The following is a 24,828-nucleotide window of genomic DNA, read 5'->3' as shown; positions in this document are numbered from 1 at the left end:
AGTTTCTAGCCTTGTTTTTGCTAGTTGATTAAACACATTTATGCATATGCCCACTCCTTTTCAGTTTTTCTGCCTGGGCATTGCAATTTATTTTTGGCATGTCTTTGTGCTTTTGAATTCCTTTCCATGTTTTATTCAGTGACATTTCCCCCCAAACCTCTCAGAGCCACAAACTCAATTTATGCAGCCAACTGTGTATTGAACAACGTAGATTAATAAAGAAGCACATAGAAAACAATAGATAAATATAGCACTACCTAATGCTAGAATGTATCTGGAATGACTTTAAATCCTAAAGGGCACAATAACTGGTAGAAAATGTGCTTTTGTTTTTCCAATTTGTGCACTTTCTAATACTACCTGGGCTCCTTTTAGCTAGCATCTTTCAATCCCAGCTATATCCAGCAATGAGTGTGTCAAGCCATCAGATCCATTTCTAGTGATTGCCTCAGAAATGCCAAGCACACATTGCTTTTCCTCCTCTTTTAGGTTTCATTTAAATATAAAGATCTCCTACTAAATATGAAAAAACCCAGAATTATGTTAGGACAAGAGCAATTATTTGATCAACATGATCCATTATGAAAATGCTCACAGAATTCCTGCCTTTAGAGTGGTCAGTTTGTATATTCCGTAGTACTTGAAGTTCTTCATCTTGGAGTATTACTCTTGCTATGTAGAAACCCCTTTTAGGAACATGCAGATAACTTTAGCTCACTTCAGGTGATTTTATAAATCAGGGGTAGCCAATGTAGTGCCCTCCAGGTGTTTGGGAAGTGAAAAAAGCTTTTGCTCCCCCTTCTCAAATGTGTATGGCAGTGATTTTCAATCAGTGTGCCATGGCACCCTGGGGTGCCACGAATAATGGCCACGGGTGCTGTGGGCAACACTGGCCCATGTCCCTTTTCCCTTCCCTCTGTCCTCTCACATCTCTGCCTCCCAAAGGCTTGCACAGCCTCAGAGTAAGCAAGCAAGCAGGCAGGCAGGCAGGCAGGCAAGAGAACCCAGCCATTCAGTCCATGAGCCCTTGCTGTTGGGAATGGACAGACAAGTCCCATGCCCCTGTGGGTCTGTGTGAGGAGGCACCTCTCTTTGGGGCAGGAGTTGGCAGCTCAGAGACCAGGGCAGCAGCAGCGGCTGCCCAGAGGACAGGGGTGCCGCAGAAAGAATGTAGTTGGTTAAGGGAGCCATGAACTCAAAAAGGTTGAAAAGCTGTAGTGTAAGAATAGGAGAGAGGGAGCACGTGAATCTCAGGGCTGCTTGCTGTTCATTAGCATTTCCTGCTCACCCCTTCCCAACAGGTGGGCAGAGTTTGCGGCCCAGAGCAGGGCCACCTGGCTGGGTGCCACCCCCAGGTAACTGTGGGCTTGGCCCACCCCTGGCCTGGCGGGCCAATGGACTGTCGGCGGGGTGGTGGTGCCTGGGAGTAGGTTTATGGGCCGGTTCCTCGTCTTTTTCTCTTCCAGGATCATGTACATCATGGGTTTTTTTAGATCATGCTCTCAAGCCAGGTCATTGCAATTTGCTATCTGTAAACAAACTATGGAGCAGCAGCAATAATATCTAAAGCCAGTGGTGTAGAAATCTATATTGCCACTTCTCAGAATTCGTTATCACTGCCTTAAAGAACAAATGGAATAAACCTTAATGTTTGTTTTCATGTTGTGTAACCTTAAAAAAGTAATGCCTGACTTGTTTTTCTGTTATCTCAATCCCCTTTTTATGTTGTATTGTGTATACTGATAACTTGCATTTTGGCCGGGGTGTGTGTGTTGTTTTTGTTTGTTACTATGTTATATATTTTTTGTGATTTTATATTGTAAACCATGCTGTGATCCTCAGATGAAGGACAGTATAGAAATAAAATAATGTAGGGGTTACATTCTGGGGATTGCACTTATACACAAAAACACTTATTCCCAAACTACCCCCTTGAACCCATTTGGAAACGCCCCCAATCTTATATTCCAAAGCCATCATGCCAAAACAGTCTTGCCCACCAAGCAAAGCAGAGAACTCTTAAGCTTTCTCCCTTGCTCACTGGGCTTTGGGAGGTCCTTGTGAGATCCAAGTTCCATCGAGATTTCATGAGAGCCTCCCAGAACGTAGTAGGGAAGTCTGAGAACTTACAGTGAGGGGAAAAAAGTATTTGATCCCCTGCTAAATTTGCCTGTTTGCCCTCTGACGAAGAAATGACCAGTCCATAATTTTAATGGTAGGTTTATTGTAGCTGTGAGAGACAGAATAACAACAGGAAAACCCCCAGAAACCCAGGAGACAAAAGTCAGAGATTGATGTGCATTATAATGAGTGAAATAAGTATTTGATCCCTTTGCAAAAGATGACTTAGTACTTGGTGGCAAAACCCTTGTTGGCAAGTACAGGGGTCAGACGTTTCTTGTAGGTGGCCACCAGGTTTGCACACATATCAGGAGGTATTTTGTCCCACTCCTCTTTGCAGATCCTCTCCAAGTCAGTAAGATTTCAAGGCTGATGTGTAGGTACTTCAACCTTTATCTCCCTCCACAGATTTTTGGTGGGATTAAGGTTTGGAGACTGGCTAGGGCACTCCAGGACCTTAATGTGCTTCTTCTTGAGCTACTCCTTCGTTGCCTTGGCCGTGTGTTTTGTGTCATTGTCATACTGGAATACCCATCCTCAACCCATTTTCAATGCCCTGGCTGAGGGAAGGAGGTGTTCACCCAAGATTTGACGATGCATGGTCCCGTCCATCGTCCCTTCGATGCGGTGAAGGTGTCCTGTCCCATTAGCAGAAAAACACCCCCACGGTGGGGATGTGTTCTTGGGGTCGTAGGCAGCATTCCTCCTTCTCCAAACATGGCGAGTTGAGTTGATGCCAAAGAGCTCAATTTTGGTCTCATCTGACCACAACACTTTCACCCAGTTCTCCTCTGGGTCATTCAGATGTGCATTGTCACCTTCTCACCAAGCTGCTTGGCAATAATCTTGTAGCCCAGTCCAACCTTGTGCGGGTCTACAATATTGACCCTGACATCCTTGGACAGCTCTTTGGTCTTGGTCATGGTGGCTACTTTGGAATCTGCTGGATTGATTGCTTCTGTCGACAGGTGTCTTTTGTACAAGTACTGTAACAAGCTGGGATTACAGGTAAGACCTCTCCCTTACAGCAGGTGCTTCTAATCTCAGTTTGTTACATACAGTGAAGATACCAGGTAGCCTGACATCTGGCTGGTTGATAGGGGATCAAATACTTATTTCACTCATTATAATGCACATCAATCTCTAACTTTTGTCTTCTGGGTTTCTTGGGGTTTTCCTGTTGTTATTCTGTCTCTCACGGCTACAATAAACATACCATTAAAATTATGGACTGGTCATTTCTTCGTCAGAGGGCAAATGGGCAAATCTGGCAGGGGATCAAATATTTCTTTCTCTCACTGTAAAAACTCTTTACTCTGCAGGAAAGCCCTGCACAAAAAGAGCTTTTAAGCTCTCAGACTTCTGTGCCTTTAATTGGTGTGATTTCAGGTGTCTTGCCTTCAGCTGCATAAAACTGAAATTGTACATGTTAAACGTGCATAAGTTGTGAGTTACTTGTATTAGATTGTAGACTTGTTTGTGGGGGCAATGATATGCAACACCTAGAAAACTTAATGTGAAACTTTGTTAAGCACCTAGAAAACCTTACTTGTGATGATTATGACAGTGAGTATTAGGACTATCTTTTATTTATTCCCTAAAGTGCAATGTGAAATGCCTTTCTTAGTTTAATACTCTAAACTGGTGTAATAATGTACCGTATTTTTCGCTCCATAAGACGCACTTTTTCCTTCCTAAAATGGAAGGGAAAATGTTAGTGTGTCTTATGGAGTGAAGGCTTAGCTCCCGCTGCCTCTCCCCAGCCCCGCCGCGTTTGGCGTGAGGTGGGGGGCGGCAGTGGAGATGTTGCTGGATTCTCCTCGCACCTCTGTTCTGCGAGTGGAGGCTGCGGGAGGATCCAGCAACATCCGCTTCGCTCCCCGCTGCCTCCCCCCACCCCCCACCGAGTTTGGCGGGAGGTGGGGTGGCAGCGGAGATGTTGCTGTATCCTCTGCGCCACCCGCCGATCCCAAAAGAAGGCTTTTGGGATCTGTGGCGGGGTGTGGAGTGGTGGAGAAAGCAGCATCCCCGCTACTTTCTCCACCCCCTCTCCGCCACAGATTGGTGCCGGGCGCGCGATGGAGGAGAAAGTAGCAGGGATGCTGCTGCTTTTGGGATCAGCGGCAGGGTGGAGAAAGCAGCACCCCCACTGCTTTCTCCACCACCCCACGCCCTGTGTGCCGATCCCAAAAGCAGGCTTTTGGGATCGGAGGCAGGGCGTGGGGTGGAGAAAGCAGCATCCCCGCTGCTTTCACCACCCCTCACCCTTTGTGGCGATCCCAGGCTTTTGGGATCGGCGGTGGGGCACGGGGTGGTGGAGAAAGCAGCGGGGAAGCTGCTGCTTTCTCCACCACCCCACGCCCTGTGCTCATCCCGCTTGCTTTGAAGGGAGCTGGGGACAGGGGTGAACGCTCACCCCTCGTCCCCAGCTCCCTTCAAAGCAAGTGGGGATGAGCCCTATGAAGGGATGCGTGGCGCCCCTTCAGAGTGGCTAATCCCCGCTTTTTTAAAAGGGAGAAGGGGTGAGCGTTCACCCCTCGTCCCTAGCTCCTTTCAAAGCAAACAGGGGTGAACCCTCTGAAGGGGTGCGTGGCGCCCCTTCCGTGTGGCTCATCCCCACTTTTTTTTAAGGGAGCCCGGGAGTAGGGATGAGCCTCCTTTGCTCCCCCTCCCAGTCTTTTAGAGTAGGAAAACCAGAAAAAAATATTTTTTTCTGGTTTTCCCCCTTTAAAAATGGTCCGGAGCGTCTTATGGACCGAAAAATACGGTAAATAGCTACCTTTCTACAGTAGGGCATGGGTGTAGCCAGAATTTTTCTTAAGGGGACTGATTTTTATTCCATTTGTTGTTCAGTCGTTCAGTCGTGTCCGACTCTTCGTGACCCCATGGACCAGAGCACGCCAGGCACCCCTATCTTTCACTGCCTCCCGCAGTTTGACCAAACTCATGCTAGTCGCTTCGAGAACACTGTCCAACCATCTCATCCTCTGTCGTCCCCTTCTCCTTGTGCCCTCCATCTTTCCCGATATCATGGTCTTTTCCAGGGAGTCTTCTCTTCTCATGAGGTGGCCAAAGTACTGCAGCCAAAGTATTCCATATCCAGTTCTAACTGTAGCTTCTTGTCCCACATAGAGATTTCTCAGGAGACGGATGAGGTGATCAGGCACTCCCATTTCTTTAAGAACTTGCCATAGTTTGCTGTGGTCAACACAGTCAAATGCTTTTGCATAGTCAATGAAGCGGATGTAGATGTTTTTCTGGAACTCGCTAGCTTTCTCCATAATCCAGCGCATGCTTGCAATTTAGTCTCTGGTTCCTCTGTATTTATGCCTTTCATTTTTTTTGCCCAAGTGTAGTACTTTACATTTCTCCTTGTTAAAATCCATCTTGTTTGCTCTGGCCCAGTTCTCTAATCTGTTAAGGTCATTTTGAAGTGTGATCCTGTCCTCTGGGGTATTAGCCACCCCTCCCAATTTGGTGTCATCTGCAAACTTGATCAGGATGCCCTCAAGCCCATCACCCAAGTCATTGATGAAGCTGTTGAATAAGACTGGGCCCAAGACAGAACCCTGTGGCACCCCACTAGTCACTTCTCTCCAGGATGAAGAGGAGCCATTGATGAGCACCCTTTGGGTTTCGGTCCGTCAGCCAGTTACAAATCCACTGAATGGTAGCATTGTCTAGCCCACATTTTACCAGCTTCTTTACAAGCCTGTGAGCATTTAGAAAAGGATGCTGTGATTACTAAGACCCAGCATGGGTTTCTCAAAAATAAGTTATGCTAGAACAATCTATTTTCTTTTTTTGATGGAATTACAAACTTGGTGGATCAGGGAAATGCTGTGGACATAGTGTATCTTGATTTCAGTAAGGCTTTTGACCAATTCCTCCATGATATTCTCATGAGGAAGCTGGTAAAATGTGGATTGAGGTAACTATTAGTTGGAATTGTAACTGGTTGACTGACCAAACCCAAAGAGTACTCATCAATGGTTCCTTGTCATCCTGGGAAAAAATGACAAGGGGGGTGCTGCACGGTTCTGTCCTGAGAGGTTGCTTATCAAATTTGCAGATGAAAACAAACTGTGAGGGGTAGCTAATGCTGCAGAAGACAAAATCAGATTTATTTATTTATTTATTTACCTGCCGCCCTATACCCGCGGGGGTCTCAGGGTAGTTCACAGAATAAAATCAAGATATAAAACTACAAAATACCTAATAAAAATAAAAACAACAATGCAGTAGCGCCCCCCCCATTTTAAAAGGGCCTAGGAAGTAAATCGTATCAACAAAAGGCCTGGTTAAAAAGGATTTTTTTTGCCTGGCACCTAAAGGTGTATAATGAAGGTGCCAGGCAAACTTTCCTAAGGAGAGCATTGCCACCCTCTGGACCTCTCGAGGAGGGGGCACACAAAGGAGGGCCTCTGAAGATGATCTCAGGGTCTGGGTAGGTGCATATGGAAAGTGGCGGTCCTTGAAGTATTGCAGCCCTGAGCCTTTAGAGGCCCTGAGGCTTTATAGGTCAAAACCAGCATTTTGAATTGGGCCTGAAAACTAATTAGTAGCCAGTGCAATCAGACCAGGATTGCTGTAATATGCTCAAACTGTCTTGCTCCGGTGAGCAACCTGGCCGCTGAATTCTGCACTAGCTGAAGTTTCTGAACTGTCTTCAAAGGCAGCCCTCCGTATATTACACATTGCAGTAATCTAACCTTGAGGTTACCAGAGCAGAGACAACAGTAGTTAGTCAATCCCTGTCAAGATAGGGGCGTAACTGGGCTACCAGCTGAAGCTGATGGAAGGCACTCTGGGCCACTGAGGCAAAGGATCCAGGAGTACCCGCAAGCTACAAACCTCCTTCAGGGCAAGTGTAACCCCATCAAGAGTAGGCGACCTCCCAGCCATCTGGTCTAGGGAACCACCCACTAACAGTGCCTCGGTGTTATCTAGATTGAGCTTCAGACTGTTGGCTCTCATCCAGTCCTTTACCGAGGCAGGACACTGGTCCAGCACTTCCACTGCCTTACTGCAGATGTAAAGGAGAAACAGAGCTGAGTGTCATCAGCATACTGATGACAACGTACTCTGAACCTCCGGATAACCCCACTCAGCAGTTTCATGTAGATGTTAAACAACATGGGGGATAGGATTGAGCCCTGCGGAACCCCACATTGAAGTTTCCATAGGGCTGAATAGCATTCCCCAAGTAATAGAACCACCACAAAGCGGTGCCACCCACCCCTACTTCGGAGAGTCACTCCAGAAGGATACCGTGGTTGATGGTATCAAAGGCCGCTGAGAAGTCGAGAACAATTAACAGGGACATGTTTCCCTTGTGTCTCTCTTGACACAGGGACCAAAGCTGTTTCTGTGCCAAAACCAGACCTAAACCCCAATTGAAAAGGATCCAGAAAATCAGTTTTTTCCAAAATTGTCTAGATCTGGTCTGCGATCACTTGCTCCAGAACCTTGCCTAGGAAAGGGAGATTAGCAACTGGCCAGTAGTTAGGTTTTCTGAATCCAGGAAATGTTTCTTAAGGAGTGGTTTTACCACTGCGTCCTTCAAACAGGCATTCAAAATGACCTTAACAGATTGGAGAACTGGGCCCAAACTAACAAAATGAATTTCATTAGGAACAAATGTAAGGTTCTGCACTTAGGCAGGAAGAAACCGATGCACAAATATAGGATGGGGGACACCTGGCTTACTAGCAGTTTATGTGAAAAGGATCTAGGGGTCTGGGTGGACCACAAGCTTAACATGAGTCAACAGTGTGATGCAGCAGCAAAAAAGGCTAATGCTATTCTAGGCTCTGTAAACAGATCAAGGGAAGTAATAGTACTACTCTATTCTGTATTGGTCAGACCACACTGTGTCCAATTCTGGGCACCAAAATTTAAGATGAATGTTGACAAACTGGAACGTGTGCAGAGGAGGGCAACCAAGATGATCAAGGATCTGGAAACTAAGCCTTAGGAGGAGTGCTTGAAGGAGCTGGGTATGTTTAGCCTGGAAAAGAGGAGACTGAGAGGAGATATGATAGCCATCTTCAAATACCTTGAGGGCTGTCACATGGAGGAGGGAGCATGCTCCGGAGGTTAGGACCTGAACCAATGGCTTCAAGTTGCAAGAAAGAAGATTCCGACTAAACATTCTGACAGTAAGAGCTGTTCAGCAGTGGAACAGACTCCCACGAAAGGGGAGTTTTAAAACAGGTTGGATGGCCATCTGCCATGGATGCTTTAGCTGAGATTCCTGCATTGCAGGACTAGATGACCATTGGGTCCCTTCCAGCTCTAAGATTCTATGATTCTATAATTTCAGGTAAAATTCAGTTTGATATAACTCCCATGTAAGCCATTTTGAGTTCAGTAGAGAGTGTGGAGCTATTTTTGTGGGAAGCATACCGTCTCCAGGTGCTTTGCCATCTGAAGGATGTAATAATCCTCAAATAGTAACGGGGGACCAAAAAGGCAATCATGTGGCTTCCAAGGATAATCTTGGCATGTGATCTAAAGATAGATCCCCAAAGATCTTGCTATAATGCAGAAGCCAGTTACTGGCAGATATCTCTGCATTCATTAGGGGTCTAACTATATGAAACAATATACCTAGAAACAGGATCCAAAAGTTAGATTATTTCCTTTTGGCTGCAGCTTGTCCCAGTTGAGTCAATTTTTGCCCAGCATACTCCCTCTTTCCTCTCTTCAAAAGTGAACTTGACTGTGGGAAGGAGTTAGTAGGTCTGTTTTTGCAGGACTGTTGAGATGGATAATTATGGACTAACAGTAGGTCAGAGGTGCTGAAATATATTTTGTTAGGCTTGCAAAATGTCATAGTTCATTGCCAAGGCTTCCTGACAACGTGTCCAAAGAGTACAGCTTTTGAGTAACCCAACCATAGAAGAGTGTAGGTGTCTTGTCCATGGAATTTGTCTTTCACAAAACTGAGCGGAGTGATTAAGGGATGAATGTCATAGTATTAAATTGGCAGAACCAATGGATAATTATTACTTTTAACCATGTTGCCAACCTCAAAGCTATGAATATCAAATAAAGGAGGAAGAAACAAAAGTATGATTATTTATTATTTATTTATTAGATTTTTACACGCCTTTAATCATGAGATCTTAGGGCGGCTCACATAATAAAATACAGGATAAAATAATAATAAAACTTTATTGCAGCTATAAGCTCATACATAAATAGACACGCAAATCATACCTGCCTTACAATCCATGGAAAATCAGCTAAAATAATTATATTAAAATAGAAATAATAACATAAAATATTTACAATCAGGAGAAATAAATATAAATTCAACCTATGATACTATCAGGAGTTATAGGCCCAAAAGGGGTGGAAAAGAACCATTAGGATTCCTGTAATAGGCCATTTCGCCTCTTATGGTTCAGAACCGAAGTCAGATACCTTGCCACTTGCAAGTTTACCGTTGGGTTAGAATCCTGGAGTAAAAGAGTAAGCTGGATCTCAACTGGAAGTCTAGAGAATTTTTGGACCAATGGGCTCAACAAATTTTTCCTGACATCACTATATAAAGGGCAGATAAAAACAATATGCAGGACGGATTCCCTCGACAAGTCATCACACGAACATAAATCTGATACATGGCCCCTGGAGAGTCTATGTGACATGACCCCGGAAGGAAAGGCATTAAACCTTGCCTTAATAAACGCAAAATGATATTTTGCAGTGGTAAGGGATGAGAAGTAAGATGGGAGATACTGCGTAGATGTAATACCCAAATGCCGAGGGGAACATACTCCCCCACGCAACATATGATTATGCTGCAGTTCGATATCGTCTAGTCTCAAATTGATAAGTTTTTTTTGCAGAAATCAATTCTAAATTCAGGACTTCAGAAGGAGAAATTCCAATATGCAGAAGTTTGGCATGGATCTTGCTGGCCCAAGGACTAACAAATTCATCCCGCCATAGGCATTGGGCTAGATAGTGATCAGGAAGTCTATGCCAGAGTGTTAACCAAAAATTTAGAGTTCGTTTCCATATCAGTGCTTCTATTAAAGAGATTTTCAATTCTAGACGGATCGCCGCGTTACTCACGTAAGGGGGGAGTTTCAGAAGACAGCGCAAAAAATAGTTCTGGAGCGTCTCGATGGGTGTAAATTTGGCCATAGCAGGGGCCATGCTAATCTTCTCTGTATCATTCCAATTTTAGTATATGTGCTGCCGAAGCGAGCACGAGGATAAAATACCATATTTTACGCTCCATAAGACGCACTTTTCCCCTCCTAAAAAGGAAGGGAAAATCCCTGTGCGCCTTATGAAGCGAAGGCTTTGCTCCCACTGCCGCCCCCCATCCTCCGCCGTGTTCGGGGCCTGGAAGCTTCTTTCGACAAACGGAGGTGCTGGCACGATCCAGCAACATCTCCACTGCCTTCCCCCACTTCCCGCCGAACGCGGCGGGGGGGGGAGGCAGCAGGAAGCGAAGGGGATGTTGCTGGATCGTGCCAGCACCTCCGTTCGCCGAAAGAAGTGTTTGGCGGGAGGTGGGGGGAGGCAGCTGTGATGCCTGCTTTTGGGATCGGTGGGCAGCAAGGAGGTTGGTGGAGGATTTCCTCCACCACCCCATGCGCTGCCCGCCAATCCCAAAAGCAGGCTTTTGGGATCGGTGCAAGGCACAGGGTGGTGGAGAAAACAGCGGGGATGCTGCTGCTTTCTCCACCACCCTGTGTCCCGCGCGCCGATGCCAAAAGCAGGCTCATCCCCTCTTGCTTTAAAGGGACATGGGGACGAGGGGAGAAATGGAGCCGCTGTGAAGGGAGAAGGGGCTCCCCCTCCAGCGCCTCCCTCCCTGCCTTTTAGAGGAGGAAAACCAGGAGCGTCTTGTGGTCCGGAGTGCCTTATGGACCGAAAAATACAGTAATCAATGTTACTGGTTCCTTGATAAGAAGAGTAGGTATAGGCTTCTGAAAGTCATATTTACTGCTGTGAAGATGATAAAAGTTGATGAAAGACTTAAAAATTCAAGAAATGTGGAGAATCCAGAGGAAATTAGATGGTGTTTTCAAGGATTTTATAAACAATTGTACAAGGAGGAGAAGATAGACGAATCAGAGATAGACCGATTCTGGAAAAAAATGGATTGCAAAAAGTCCCAGAGGATAAAATAACAATGCTCAACCACCCGATATCGACTCAAGAGATAGAGGAGGCAATTAACAACATGCAGGTAGGGAAGGCCCCAGGACCAGATGGATTGACTGCAAAGTACTATAAGACTTTGAAAGATTGGCTATCACAGCCCCTGAAAGAAGTTTGCAATAAAATACTAGAAGGAGATAGGGCACCAGAGACATGGAAAGAAGCCTTTATCACACTGATACCAAAACCAGAGACAGATAAGACTTTAATGAAAAATTATCGTCCAATTTCACTTCTAAATGTGGATTATAAAATTTTTGCGAACATCATGGCTACAAGATTAAAAAGAGTGCTGAAAGATTATATCCATAAAGACCAAGCTGGTTTTTTACCAGGAAGACAAATAAATAACAATACAAGAATTATTGTGGATATTTTAGAAAAACTGGAAAAAAACATAAATACAGATGCAGCACTAATATACAGATGCAGCACTAATAGATGCGGAAAAAGCCTTTGACAATATCTCTTGGACATTTATGAAGAAGAATTTGGAAAAGATGGCAGTTGGACAAAGATTTTTAAACGGCATTAATGCCATTTATACAGAACAAAAAGCAAAAATTATAATAAACAGTGTGATATCGGAGGAAATTAAAGTTGAGAAAGGAACAAGACAAGGGTGCCCTATCTCCCCTTTATTATTTATAACGGTCCTGGAGGTTCTTCTAAATATGATACGAGCAGAGAGGCAGATCAAAGGAATAAGGGTGGGGGAGAAGGAGTACAAATTATGCGCCTTCGCAGACGATCTGATGTTATCCCTACAAGAACCTGAAAGCAGTGTCCCCAAAGCATTAGAATTAATTGAATCGTTTGGACATGTAGCCGGCTTCAAATTGAATAAACAGAAGACCAAAGTATTGACTAAAAATATGAAACCAGAGCAAATACAAAAACTACAAGAGGGCACTGGCCTCAACTTTGTTAAGAAAGTAAAATATCTAGGGATTAATCTCACAGCAAAAAATCTGAACCTATACAAGGATAATTATGAAAAATTGTGGATGGAGATAAAGAAAGACTTGGAAATATGGACAAGACTGAAACTTTCATTGATGGGCAGAATAGCCGCCATCAAGATGAATGTCTTACCAAGGATGTTGTTTTTATTCCAAGCCATTCCAATTTTGGAGAAACTGGACTGTTTTAAGATATGGCAAAAGGATCTCTCGAAATTTATATGGCAGGGGAAAAAGCCGAGAATTAAATTTAAGATTCTAACAGACTCTAAAGAGAGAGGAGGCTTTTCCCTGCCAGACTTAAAGATTTACTTTGAAGCAGCGGCCTTTTGCTGGTTAAAAGATTGGTTTAAATTAGAAAATACCGATGTATTGGATTTGGAAGGCTTTGACAATATGTTTGGGTGGCATGCTTATCTTTGGTATGACAAGGTGAAAGTCCACAAGACTTTTAAGAATCATATAGTGAGAAAAGCCTTGTATCAGGTTTGGATGAGGTACAAAGACTTGTTAGAGAGAAAGACTCCTAGATGGATTTCACCAGTGGAGGCCAAGGCCTATAAGAGACCAAATATGCCTACAAGATGGTTAAGATATGCTGATATATTGCAGCAAGAAGGCGAATTGTTTAAGTTGAAAAGCTATGACCAAGTGAAAGGCGAAGTCGCCGACTGGCTGCAATATCATCAAATTTATGAGATTTTTAAAGCAGATAAGAAGATTGGTTTTCAAATGGATAAATCAAAACTGGAAACAGAATTGATTGAAGTGAACTCTAAAAACCTTTCCAGGATGTATAACTTGTTGCTAGAGTGGCATACTAAAGATGAACTGGTTAAATCGACAATGATAGATTGGGCGAAAGATGTGGGTTATAATATTATGTTGGATGACTGGGAGAGACTGTGGAAAGAAGGTATCAATGTTACGGCATGCAATAGTTTAAGAGAAAACATTATGAAAATGATTTATAGATGGTATCTGACACCAGTTAAGATAGCTAAAATGAATCCTAAAATGACAAATGTGTGTTGGAAATGTAAATCTATGGAAGGTACCTTTTATCATATGTGGTGGTCATGTCCAGGGGTAAATGCTTTCTGGGACAAGATTTATAATGAACTTAAGAAGGTAATGAAAATTACCTTTAGCAAGAAACCAGAGGCATTTCTTTTGAGCATGACCAATGAAGAGATACCCAGGCAGGATAGAGTGTTTTTTATGTATGCCACACAGCTGCCAGAATACTACTTGCAAGAAACTGGAAAGGTGAAGAGAATCCGTCAGTGGAAGAGTGGCAGACGAAGTTAATGGAATATATGGAACTCGCCGAGCTGACCGTGAGAATCCGAGACCAGAGGGAGGAGAAGGTGTCACAGGATTGGAAGAAATTTAAGGATTATCTAGTAAATAATGTAAAATTGAATATTTGAGCAGAATTAGTTAACAGAATTGGCTTTAGCTTGTTAATGTTAGATAAAATTGTTTAGAAGAAGTTTTGTTGTGAATGATTTAACTGTTTAAGAACATCTTAAGATCTTGAGTTTAAGTGATGATTTATATTTGATTAAGCAAATTAAAGAGTATTAAGAGATACGGTAAATGTTAATGGAAAAAGATATAAAGTTACCCAAAATATACATGATTTTGAATGCAGTGGAGGGAACGGGGGAAGTCCCCAAATAGAGAAGATAGAAACAAGAAAGGTACAAAGATAAGTGTATGTTAAGGTATGTATATGTTTTTTCTGATGTTTATTGTTATTGTCATTATTGTTGATTTTGTTCATTGTTTATTATGTATTGTGTTTTTATTGTGTTTATGTAGTGTTTTTTCTTTGTCTTATTGGAAAATAATAAAAAACTTTATAAAAAAAAAAAGTTCAAGAAATTTCAGACCAGATTTATTTATTATTTTATCCTGCAATCAGGGATGATGGCAGCTTACTCCAGCAAGAGTTAATTTAAATTTTAGAAGATTCTAGAGATGCTCTGTGCAGGTGTAGAACTCAGTTGTATGGTTGCAGGTAGCCTCTTGAACACCAGTTACTGGTAAACAACCTGCTTGTTTTCATTTTAGTATAGGTATTAAGGTCAATATTTAAGACAAGTTGTGTTCACTTCCAGACTAAGAAGAAATAAGGATGTTTGCACGAACCATTGGAGAAGGGTGCATATGTAATAAAAACCCTGGCCTTCATGGTTCAAATGATCTCTGTCCTGCATGCACTACATATGCACGGATCATAGGGTCAACATGGATGGTTGACAGTTAGCTTGACCAAAGGCGTAGTCACAAAGGCGTCGTTCTTTTCTTTCTGTTTCTACATGTGATATTTCTTGGGGCTTCTTTAAGCACTGAGGTTCACACATGGCAATCTTAGAAATACCCTTTCCTACAGCTGATCTTCATTTAAAAGTACCTTACCCTCATGCTCAGTTGTTTTGTGCTGTTAAATGTTCTGCTCTCTGCACCATATGGAAATGGCAGTTTCACCTAAAGTCTAAATTGACTTTTGTATTCCTGCCTTAATAGTAAAACAGTGAAACTTAGAAACGCATAAATGTTATATGTCTCTGATGTCTGTGACACTTTTATGTGTGTGGTGGACTGGATAAAGGGTTGACTAGATGTTGTCATGACTGTATGATTATATATTTCTTACAGGAGAAGCATAAACTTGAGTTGGAAGACTTGAGAAGAGCTGGCCATGAGGCCTTGGCTATTATTGTGGAAGAATTTAAGGTAAATAAATATCTTTATAAAAATGCTACAGTGAGTTGACCCAATCTGCTCTGATTGCTATGGGACTTTCCTGTGGATTTGGTGTAGGAAGCAGAAATGCTCACAGGATGTCTTGAGTTTGTTGTCAAGCCTATTGTCAATGTCTGCTTCAGGGATTTTTGGATGAAGCCAGTTATTTGGATCCATTACTGTCTGGTTTCTGTCCTAGTTTTGAAATGGAAAATGCTTTGGACACCCTGGTGCTGGGAGAGGGAAAGGGGTGCCATTCTGCTGATTCCTGTGAACTTTTCCATTCAGTACCATTGAGTGTGGCTCTGCTTCCTGGAAATTATTGCTCTCTGGAAGCTATACTTCATTGGGAGAAGTTATCTGCAGGTTTGGACTAAGGTGTCATCAGTAATGGAATATATATTTCTCTGTCTCTCATTTCCATCATCAGTCCAGGAAGGCAGTAACTGATGGTCAGAACACATAACTCCATTTGTTTTTCTGTCACACTTTAAAGTGTTGCCCCCACCCATGTTAACCCAAAGACCTTCAATAAAGACCTGACCAAGCCACAGATTCACTAAGATGCCTTCTTCTTGGACCGTGAATAGCACAAGAAACAGGGCCTTTACAGTGATGCTACCACAGCTTGAGATTACATTGTTTTTAATTTAAATTGGTTTGATGCAGGCTAAGTACTATAAATTCCTACTGTAATCTGGGACAATGTAAGCCATGGGTACTTCACCCATTAAACATGGGTCACATTGAATCAACTAACTTGTATTCATCCCAGCGTCAGCATTCATCGCAGTGTTTTTAATATGTTGTTTTTCTGGCTATTATATTGCATTTTATTTGCCATAAGTGCTCTATGAGCAGAATAGTGGAGGCAAGATGGTGCCGTGAAAGGAAGTGCCGCTTTGAGCTCCGCATCAGATGTGCGCCTTTATCAGTTTTAGTATTTTATCTTCAAAATTTTAAGTTCAAAGTTTTAGAGAAAGTTTTAATAATTACCGGTCGGACTCAACTTCCGACTACTTATCAGTAGAAGTTGCTGTTAAACATTCAAATCTTGGAAGGACGTTGAGTTCTCTGACTCACAGCAGCAATTAGCAGTGGCTGCTTCTCCAGGAGTAAGACTTACTTTCCAAAATGTCCAGGGAAAAGAAGAGATTGGCCTCATCTCCACAAGTGAGCCCACAGCCCAAGAGCAAGCAGAGCAAACTGGATGATTTCACAAGAGGTCAGAATTTAGAACCTTCTGCATCAAACAGCTCACTCCCAGGTAGGTGAGGACGCTCTAATGGGAGGAGGCCACCCAAGGGAGAACTCATTGCTGAGCACCCATGAACTATCATCCGAGGGTGCGCCACTTTATGCAGAAATACTCGCGGACCACTGTTTGTTAACAGCAAGAACAGTGGAGAAAATTAACACCAAATTAGAAAAGGTAATGTCTCTCCTGGCCGAGTTGGTGCTGCTGGTGGCTAGAAACAGCCCTCCTGATACTCAAGAGGCTGGCCACAGCATTGCCCCCCCCCAACCCCTGTGTATAGGGGTGTAATCGTCCTGGTGCTGGCATCTGAGAGACTACCAATAGCAAAAACAACGAACGCGAAAGCAGCAAACTGATCCTGCAAAGCACAGAAATAGTTCTTGACATATGTCCTTTTAACGGGCTGCTGCCTTATTGGAAATCAATCACTAGTGTAAAGCGAAATCTCAAGCTAATCACGATAAACTAATCACGATAAACTTGCTTTTGACGGACTCCTAGCACAGTAGACTCATGTTGACATCCGACTCAGCTACCCCTAAATTATTCCTGAAATATAGGGTCCACCTACAGAACTATAATATTGAACGCGAAAGCAGCAAACTGATCCTGCAAAGCACAGAAATAGTTCTTGACATATGTCCTTTTAACGGGCTGCTGCCTTATTGGAAATCAATCACTAGTGTAAAGCGAAATCTCAAGCTAATCACGATAAACTAATCACGATAAACTTGCTTTTGACGGACTCCTAGCACAGTAGACTCATGTTGACATCCGACTCAGCTACCCCTAAATTATTCCTGAAATATAGGGTCCACCTACAGAACTATAATATTGACTTGAGGCGTGTTTTAAAGATAAAGAATGAAAACCTTTACTGTCGAATCTGTTGTACAGCCAGACTGACTCCTGTCAATCAATGCACTTCCAGTCGGCGGGCACTCGTCATAGATTCGAGGTACAATCTCCAGGGCCAATAAGGAGGGCTTTGGGTGGTGCATTTGGCCGAAACATCCCCCTGGATAGGAAATCTTGGGTTCAACGACCGATTACATAAAGAAACCCTGCCCAACCCATCTATGTCAAAGATAGGCTCCTCTGTTAGGCCTGCGGCAGACCCCGAAACTCCACTGGAAACAGATCAGTCATCGCCAGGGAAGTGCAATATTTAGACTGCCAGAGATAGATCTAATCGACTCTGACCCCCTGAATGCCACAACAAACTGGATAACCACCGACGACTGGTAATCTGGACAATTCTGTAACTCAACCCCAGGAAGAACAACACCTTATACATCCTAAGAATGGGTGTATAAGCAGCCTCAATATTATCTCATGGAACATAGCAGGTTGGGCCAACAAACTAGAGGACGAGACATTTTGTGAGTACCAAAGCCAGATTAAATGTATTTCCATCAGAAGTGCTAAATGGCAGGCTGAGAGGCATCCCTTATCTGAATAGGCTCTGTGTATGCTCTCTCGGGGGTTGTCTGTATGAATCTAAATTTTATTCTGAATCTATGTTATGGGTCTTTGGACCGCAGTAGAGATTATATATATAGTGGAATATAAATACATTTAAAAAAACAACAACAACATGTTATTAGTCAAGCTCCCTGCTTTGGATTTTTGTCTACCACATTTTTTGTCTGAAAACCACCAGTTATAGATGTTTGTCAGCGACTGTACTGAAGGGGACGAGATGGAGGAGGAATGGAGATCACCCCCTCTCCCCGCTGTTCTCCTGACGCTGTAGGAGAAGAGGAATGCAGCACTGATTAACAACAGGGGTTTGAGGAAGGTCACAGCTCAGAGACAGATGAACAGAAGAGTTGGGAAGTGTTAGGAGAAGGGGAAGGTGAGGCAGAGCCAGGAGAGACAGAGCAGCCCGCTGACACATCACTGGAGAGTATTTCTGACCCCCCTTCTCCCAGAACTCGGCGTTTGTTAAGAGTGCAGGAACAGAGGACTTGGAGACAGTTGGCCACGAGTGGACACCGTAAAGGGAAATGCTGTTGCTAGGAAGGAGGGGGGAGGAGCTCAGTTGGAGCAACACCATTGTTGAGGCATATGGCATTCTTCTGTCTCTCACTACAGTGGTACCTCGGGTGAAGAACTTAATTCATTCCGGAGGTCCGTCGTTCTTAACCTGAAACTGTTCTTAACCTGAAGCACCACTTTAGCTAATTGGGCCTCCTGCTGCCGCTGCGCCGCCAGAGCACGGTTTCTGTTCTTATCCTGAAGCAAAGTTCTTAAGCTGAAGCGTTATTTCTGGGTTAGCGGAGTTTGTAACCTGAAGCGTATTATGAATGAATGAACTCAATAAAAGGACGCTCAATAAAAGGACGCTTCTTGCTGCCACCGGGGGAGGGATAGAATTCCTGAGCCTGACAATGTACCTGTACCTGATGATCTGTTAATTTTTAATTTCATTAAGTATGAGAATTTCATCCCTTGCCACTTCTACTTGCCACTTTCTTGAGCTCTCCTTGAAAATGTGTTTATCTGTTCTACATGTAGTAATAACATGTACAGAGACTTCGTTCAACTTTTCTGCATCTCCCTATCCCTTTAGCATCCCTTCCACTCCTTTATGTTATCATCTAATGATATTAAATGTCTCTGTGGCCAGATTTCTGCTTCCAATCTACTTAAAGAAATGTTTTATTGTTGGTCTTATTGTGTGTTTTATTCTGTTTTGGTTTGCTTTCTTTATTGTCAACATACAGTTATTTTCTCATGTTTTCTTTCCCTTTTTGTTCTAATTTGGGAAAGACTTCATTTCTCTGAAGGAACTCGTCTTGTTTTTCATAGCAACATTGTTAACCGCACTAGCAGCCTCTTGGACTTGATGGTGCCTTTTCTAATCTGTGGTATCTGTAGCTGGGCTTCTATTATTGTGGTTTTAAATAATCTCCAGCTATTTTGGAGAGAATTGATCCACAACTTCCTCTTTCAACTTCAGTTTAACTCATCCTCTCATTTCCTCTTTTGAAGTCAAATGTGATTGTGTTTAACATTTTGGCAATATATGTATGTTTAATTGACAGCACTGTGGTAGCTGTTCCCAGTTGGTTCAACGGCAGATCTCACGCTTAGTTCTAAGAGTCATTTAGGATTAAGTCCAGGGTCACTTTGCATCTGATTGGTTCCATGACCAACCAATTACTAAAGGACCAATCATTTAGTAATACATCTTTGTTTTGACCCAAACACAGATTTGCCCCATCTTTGCAAATGTAATTGAAGTGGTACAGTACTTTCTCCTTTGGATATCACCCTGATTTCTTTCTCTGTTTCATCGCCCTCCACATTTTGTTCAGGGTGGTGCTAACATGTCTCCTGTTGGGCCTGTTATTGTAGCCATAGTGATTTGTTGGAGGAGTCTGCTCATGTTTACTCATTCATTGGACTCAGTCCTGCCTTTTGCACACAGAGCTACGCCACTCCCAATATGCCCCTCCCTGGCCTTTCTATAATGTTTACATCCAGGGATTGTTTTATATTTATTAAATGTATATCCCACTCTTCCTTCCACTTTGGAGCATAGCTGTCAACTTTTCCCTTTTTTAAAGGGAAATTCCCTTATTCCGAATAGGATTCCCCGCAACAAAAGGAAAACGTTGACAGCTATGGTTTGGAGAGTCTTGGGCAGGCTGCCTCAGGGCACCCCCAGCGCTTGCCAGTGGTTGGTCCCCTGGAAGCAGTCAGCTTCAGCTCCCAGCTGTTCCCTGTTCTCAGGCTTGCTTATCAAGTGGTGGCAGTGGTGCTAACTAACTGCCAACAGCCCAAGTCCATTTTGGTTCAAGTGGAGCATGTTCTTTTCCAGAGTGTCTCATGATGCACAGTAAATTTTTACCCCTCCTCCAGGAGCACTGGTGTTGTGTTGGTTGTTGGCACCTGGGGTGTGCATGTGTGTGCCGGGTGGGGTGGGGGGACAGCACCTGGTGGAGAGGTGTCAACCCTCGCCGCTGCCACAGTAACCCCACCCCCTACTGGAGCAAAGTGGGACTGCACTGAGTTGCCTGCACAGGGTGGACCCCAGCTGGCCAACACGGCCCTTGACTGGCAGAGAGGAGCACCATGTGGTGTGCTGGGGGCGCCTGCGTGGGGGGAGTCTGGTTCATACCCACTCAAAAATTTTGCACCTGGGGCAATGACACCCCTGGCGCGCGTGCACACACATACACACCATGTTAGACACTTCCTCCAGAGACCACTGACTCACCCACACATTGAAGTCTGACTGTCTAGGTGGGCCATGTCTGTGGAATGGGTAGCATTTCTGAGATTTTTTCTTCGGAGGTCCAATATTTTAACATGCAATCCAAAGCCCTACCCCCCCCCCCCTTGACCACATCACTGCATTTTAGTGGTGTCAGCATGCACCAGCACCACTGAATACCCCCCCTTCACACACACACACACAATTTTTTTACCTTCAGCATTTGCACCAAGCAGGCAACATGATGAACACAAACCCATATATATTCCTAATGGCTTCCACTCCTGGGAGCCCACTATTCCTCACCAGCTCAGGTGTAGCCTCAATGTCAGTGTGTATCTATTTGATATAAATGAATACAAATCAGGTTCTGCCCCTCCCAACAAAAATCAGTTCCCTTAACAAACATTCTGGCTACACCCATGCCCTACTGTAGAAAGGTAGCTATTTACCGTATTTTTCGGCCCACAAGGTGCTCCGGACTATAAGACGCACCTCATTTTAAAGAGGGAAAACCAGGGGAATTTTTCTTCTTCTGGTTTTCCTACTCTAAAAGGCTGGGAGGGGGAGCAAAGGAGGCTCGCCCCTTCTCCCGGGCTGCCTTAAAAAAAAAGTGGGGATGAGCCACACGGAGGGAGCGCCACGCACCCCTTCAGAGGGTTCATCCCCGTTTGCTTTGAAGGGAGCTAGGGATGAGGGGTGAACGCTCACCCCTTCTCTCCGGCTCCCTTTTAAAAAAGCGGGGATAAGCCGCTCTGAAGGGGCGCCACGCACCCCTTCAGAGGGCTCATCCCCACTTGCTTTGAAGGGAGCTGGGGACGAGGGGTGAGCGTTCACCCGTCCCCAGTTCCCTTCAAAGCAAGCGGAATGAGCACAGGGCGTGGGGTGGTGGAGAAAGCACCCTGTGCCCTGCCGCCAACCCCAAAAGACACTTAGTTATTTACTAGAGCAGGTCAGCATTACCAGACGACCCCCGCTCGGCTAGGCGCTGGGGTGGATTGCACTCTGCACTGTGAAGAGTCAGACCCATTGTCACCCCACCACCACACTTACCTAACCTGGGGGTTCTGGATAGCAGGCTCTACTGGTCAAAGGGGGAGCCTCAGCAATTGCCCTCTCCCGCCAGAAACAAACCAGAATTGCTCTAAGAAAACACACATGGCAAGAAGAAGTGCTAGGCCCTGGTGGGCTACCCCCTTATCTGCTTGTGATTGGCCAAGCAGATAGCCAGCCAATCAGGATTTTTTTAAAAAAATAGCTATTATTTTCTTCACTTCTCACTTCTGTCTGTGGCCCCTAGCCTCGTGTTGTGGCCCCCCATTTATGTGATTTTCACATGTGGTCCCCTTGAAATATCCTGGGCCCCCCCAAGGTGCCATATGGCCCCCGGTTGGGAAACACTGATCTAGTCCAACCCCCTGCAATGCAAGAATCTCAATTAAAGCATCCAAGATGGATGACCATCCAATCTCTACTTTAAAACTTCCACGGAAGGCTAGTTTACCTCTTCTCGGGGAAGCCTGTTCAATGTCAAACAGCTCTTACCCACTGTATTGAAGCATTGCAGAACATCTCAGTTAATATTTTGTATTAAGAAAGAGCTTGGGGCTTACTCCTTCTCTACTTCCAGCTTTTGATAGTCCTCTCAGATTCAAAGGAGGCTTGCTGTGTGAGATGGGTTGGGGCTGGTGGGCCAAGAAGCATGTGTCCAAAGCCCCCCTTGAGCGCATATAGAAAACGGTGCAGGGTGGGGTTTTTATTTATTAAAAAAAAACTATTTTCACACAAGGCTTTTGTTTCCACCATTAATAATTTTTGAAAAGAATTTTCCAAAGGAAATTCTAGCTGGGCTAATATTTAAAAGTTCAAAGTAACATGACTAAAAGTTTTAAGTCACATGTCAAAGTAAGAGTGGAAAACTTTCTGAAAATTTAAGTGAACATCTTGTTTTTATTTATCTCACAGCCCACTTTACTAAAAATGTCAGCTTGCCTGAACTATTTTGTTCTTTTTAAAAAATATATGCATAACCCTGATGTTTGCTTTCATGTAAGAATCATCTCATTTCCTTCATCAGCAAGAGATGTGGGCCATTTGCTCAGTCTTGCACGCAGAAGTTTTTAGATTCAGTCCCCACCCTCACCAGTTAAAGAATGTCAGGTTATAGGACAGAGAAAGACACGGGCCCTGCCCCACATTGACCAACAAGGGCTTTCCTTGATCAGAGTGATCATCACAGGAATAGGTGGATCAGTCTAATTCAGTGTAAGGCAGATGTTTTCCTGTGTGCCAGAAAAATGTGTCAGAAATTTGGTGAATGTTGCCACTGACAAATAATTCTTAACGTTTAGGAAGTCCTGAAAGAAGTATCAGAAATGTTTCTGGCTGTTGACATTTAAATTTACCAGTAGTATGGTGAATGTTCTTCACTAGGAGATGATGAAAATTAGATTAACAATAATGTTCAGTGGAGGCTTCAGGCTTTACTAGGCGGTATCAGATTTTTTTTGACATTTGCCTGTGCGCCTCTTAAAATGCAAGGAAAAGTCCCTATCAATAAATGTAGATTCTGACATGTATGATATGACTTTAACCAATACTTTGCAGTTTGACCAATTAATGGTTTGCTTGAACTTGATGGTTTGCTAAGAATTTTTATTTGCTCTTCATTTTAAGTATTCAAAACTGAAAGGTAGTGCATATTAATCTATGGTGCATTCTAGACTGGTATAAACATTAATATATTCCAAACCTGACTGCTCAGCTCATACGTTTTGGTATGGTTTTTGTAGCCTTTTTAAAAAAGTAAAAACAAAAGAACAGACTGCTTAGAATCATTTAGTTGTAGAATGTTTAAACAAAATAAAAGAATTAGGCATATTAATTATTTTTAGACATATTACATTCTTTTTATTTTTATTTTTTAGCTTCTTAAAAGCATTGTGGTTTGTGGATAAGCACTTCATGTTCAATCAAATTCAATGGAAAGGATTTAAGCTTAACTCTACTATTGGAATCAAAAAGTACTTGGCACTGGATGGATCATATCCTATATGAAATGTATATTCTGTTCCTCACTTCTTACTGTTTCATATGAACCCCCAAGTACCCCCCCCCCAAGTTTAGGATTGCTCTTGGAATATTGCTTTCAGCAGGGGAGTGGGGGCATAGTAACACAACCCTTAAAAAAAACATTTCCCCCCTGACTCTAAATTAGTACATTCCTTTTAAAAAAGGAGCTTGTGAAATTTCACAATATTGTCATGTTTAAATTCCTCATTTTTTGTTTGTTGTTGTGGCGGCTGAGAGCTTATGTTTCTTGAATCCTTCAAATCTTTAGGAAGCTCACCTGAATGTGGTGTTTCTTGTAATTCTCATGTCTGCCAGGAAGGGAGGGGAATACTTGGACTCTTAAGACAAGAACTTGGTATTATCCACATCAACCCATCTGTGCATCGACCCATAGTTTACACCTAAGAATTGTGGCTATCACCTACACCGATGCCATTTTGACATTGGCTGAACTCTCATTTACTTTCTGAGCCCTAGCTGGCAACTAACACCAGATGGTTTATTTTAAACCTAATGGTCAATGTTCCAGGAGCTGTTGTTTCGTTCGTTTTTTTGTACACCACTTTGCTATTGCACATGAAAGGTGGTGCAACGAACCTCCCTGTCACACTCCCCTCCCCTGTTTCTAAGTTTTTTTATTTTTTGTTTTTTTATTGCTCAGGTGTTCCGGGTCAGACTAATTAGCCACCCCACCTGTCCCTCGGAGGTCTGTCAATGAAGTTGACTCCCTGGTAGTTACAAAACGGGAGTATCTTAGTAACCGGAGTGTCTTTGTCCAGCTGCCGCGGCCGTTTATAGTCCTTGCTCTGGGCTTCAGGGGTTAAACACCTTTTTGCCTACAGCCCCAGGGTCTCTCTCTCTAGATCCCTCACTGTAGCAGTCTGCTAAACCCTTTTAGCAACTCAGTGGCATACACAATGTTTCAGCCCGCTAGCTCCTCCTGAGTGAAACCCCTAAGACACAAACTAACACCCCGCAGGACAGTTTGGACTCTTCCCTGGGTTCACCTCTTCATGAGCAGTTATGACCCGCTGGACCCAAGAATCGACGACGTCTGACTTATAGCAACAAAACTAGTCTTTATTTTTTTAAGAGCATAACGGTTTCAGTGAATCAAATGTTTAAACGTAGTTTCATAACAGCATAAAAGGTTTTCTATTCAGTATAACATACTCAACCTTCGACCTAGCCTAACCTACCCAGCACTATCCTGGTCTCTAACCCTCTCTCCCTCAGTCACCACTCACTCC

The 24,828-nt window shown here is 43.5% G+C and overlaps 1 protein-coding gene and 1 non-coding gene across 2 annotated transcripts in view; one reads left to right on the top strand and one right to left on the bottom strand.

Annotated features, from left to right (window-relative positions):
• CCDC91 (coiled-coil domain containing 91) overlaps positions 1-24,828 on the top strand; it is a 116,586-nt gene that overhangs the window by 29,656 nt on the left and 62,102 nt on the right. The window contains 1 exon segment of the mRNA XM_033148222.1: positions 14,937-15,014. Coding sequence (XP_033004113.1) covers positions 14,937-15,014 — 78 coding nt within the window.
• LOC117047638 lies at positions 10,240-10,345 on the bottom strand. The gene has a single exon (XR_004426708.1). It is a non-coding gene; the product is annotated as a U6 spliceosomal RNA (small nuclear RNA).

The sequence above is a fragment of the Lacerta agilis genome, chromosome 5, assembly GCF_009819535.1.
Source record: "Lacerta agilis isolate rLacAgi1 chromosome 5, rLacAgi1.pri, whole genome shotgun sequence".
Taxonomy (NCBI): Eukaryota; Metazoa; Chordata; class Lepidosauria; order Squamata; family Lacertidae; genus Lacerta; species Lacerta agilis.
This window is presented reverse-complemented; position numbering and strand designations above follow the sequence as displayed.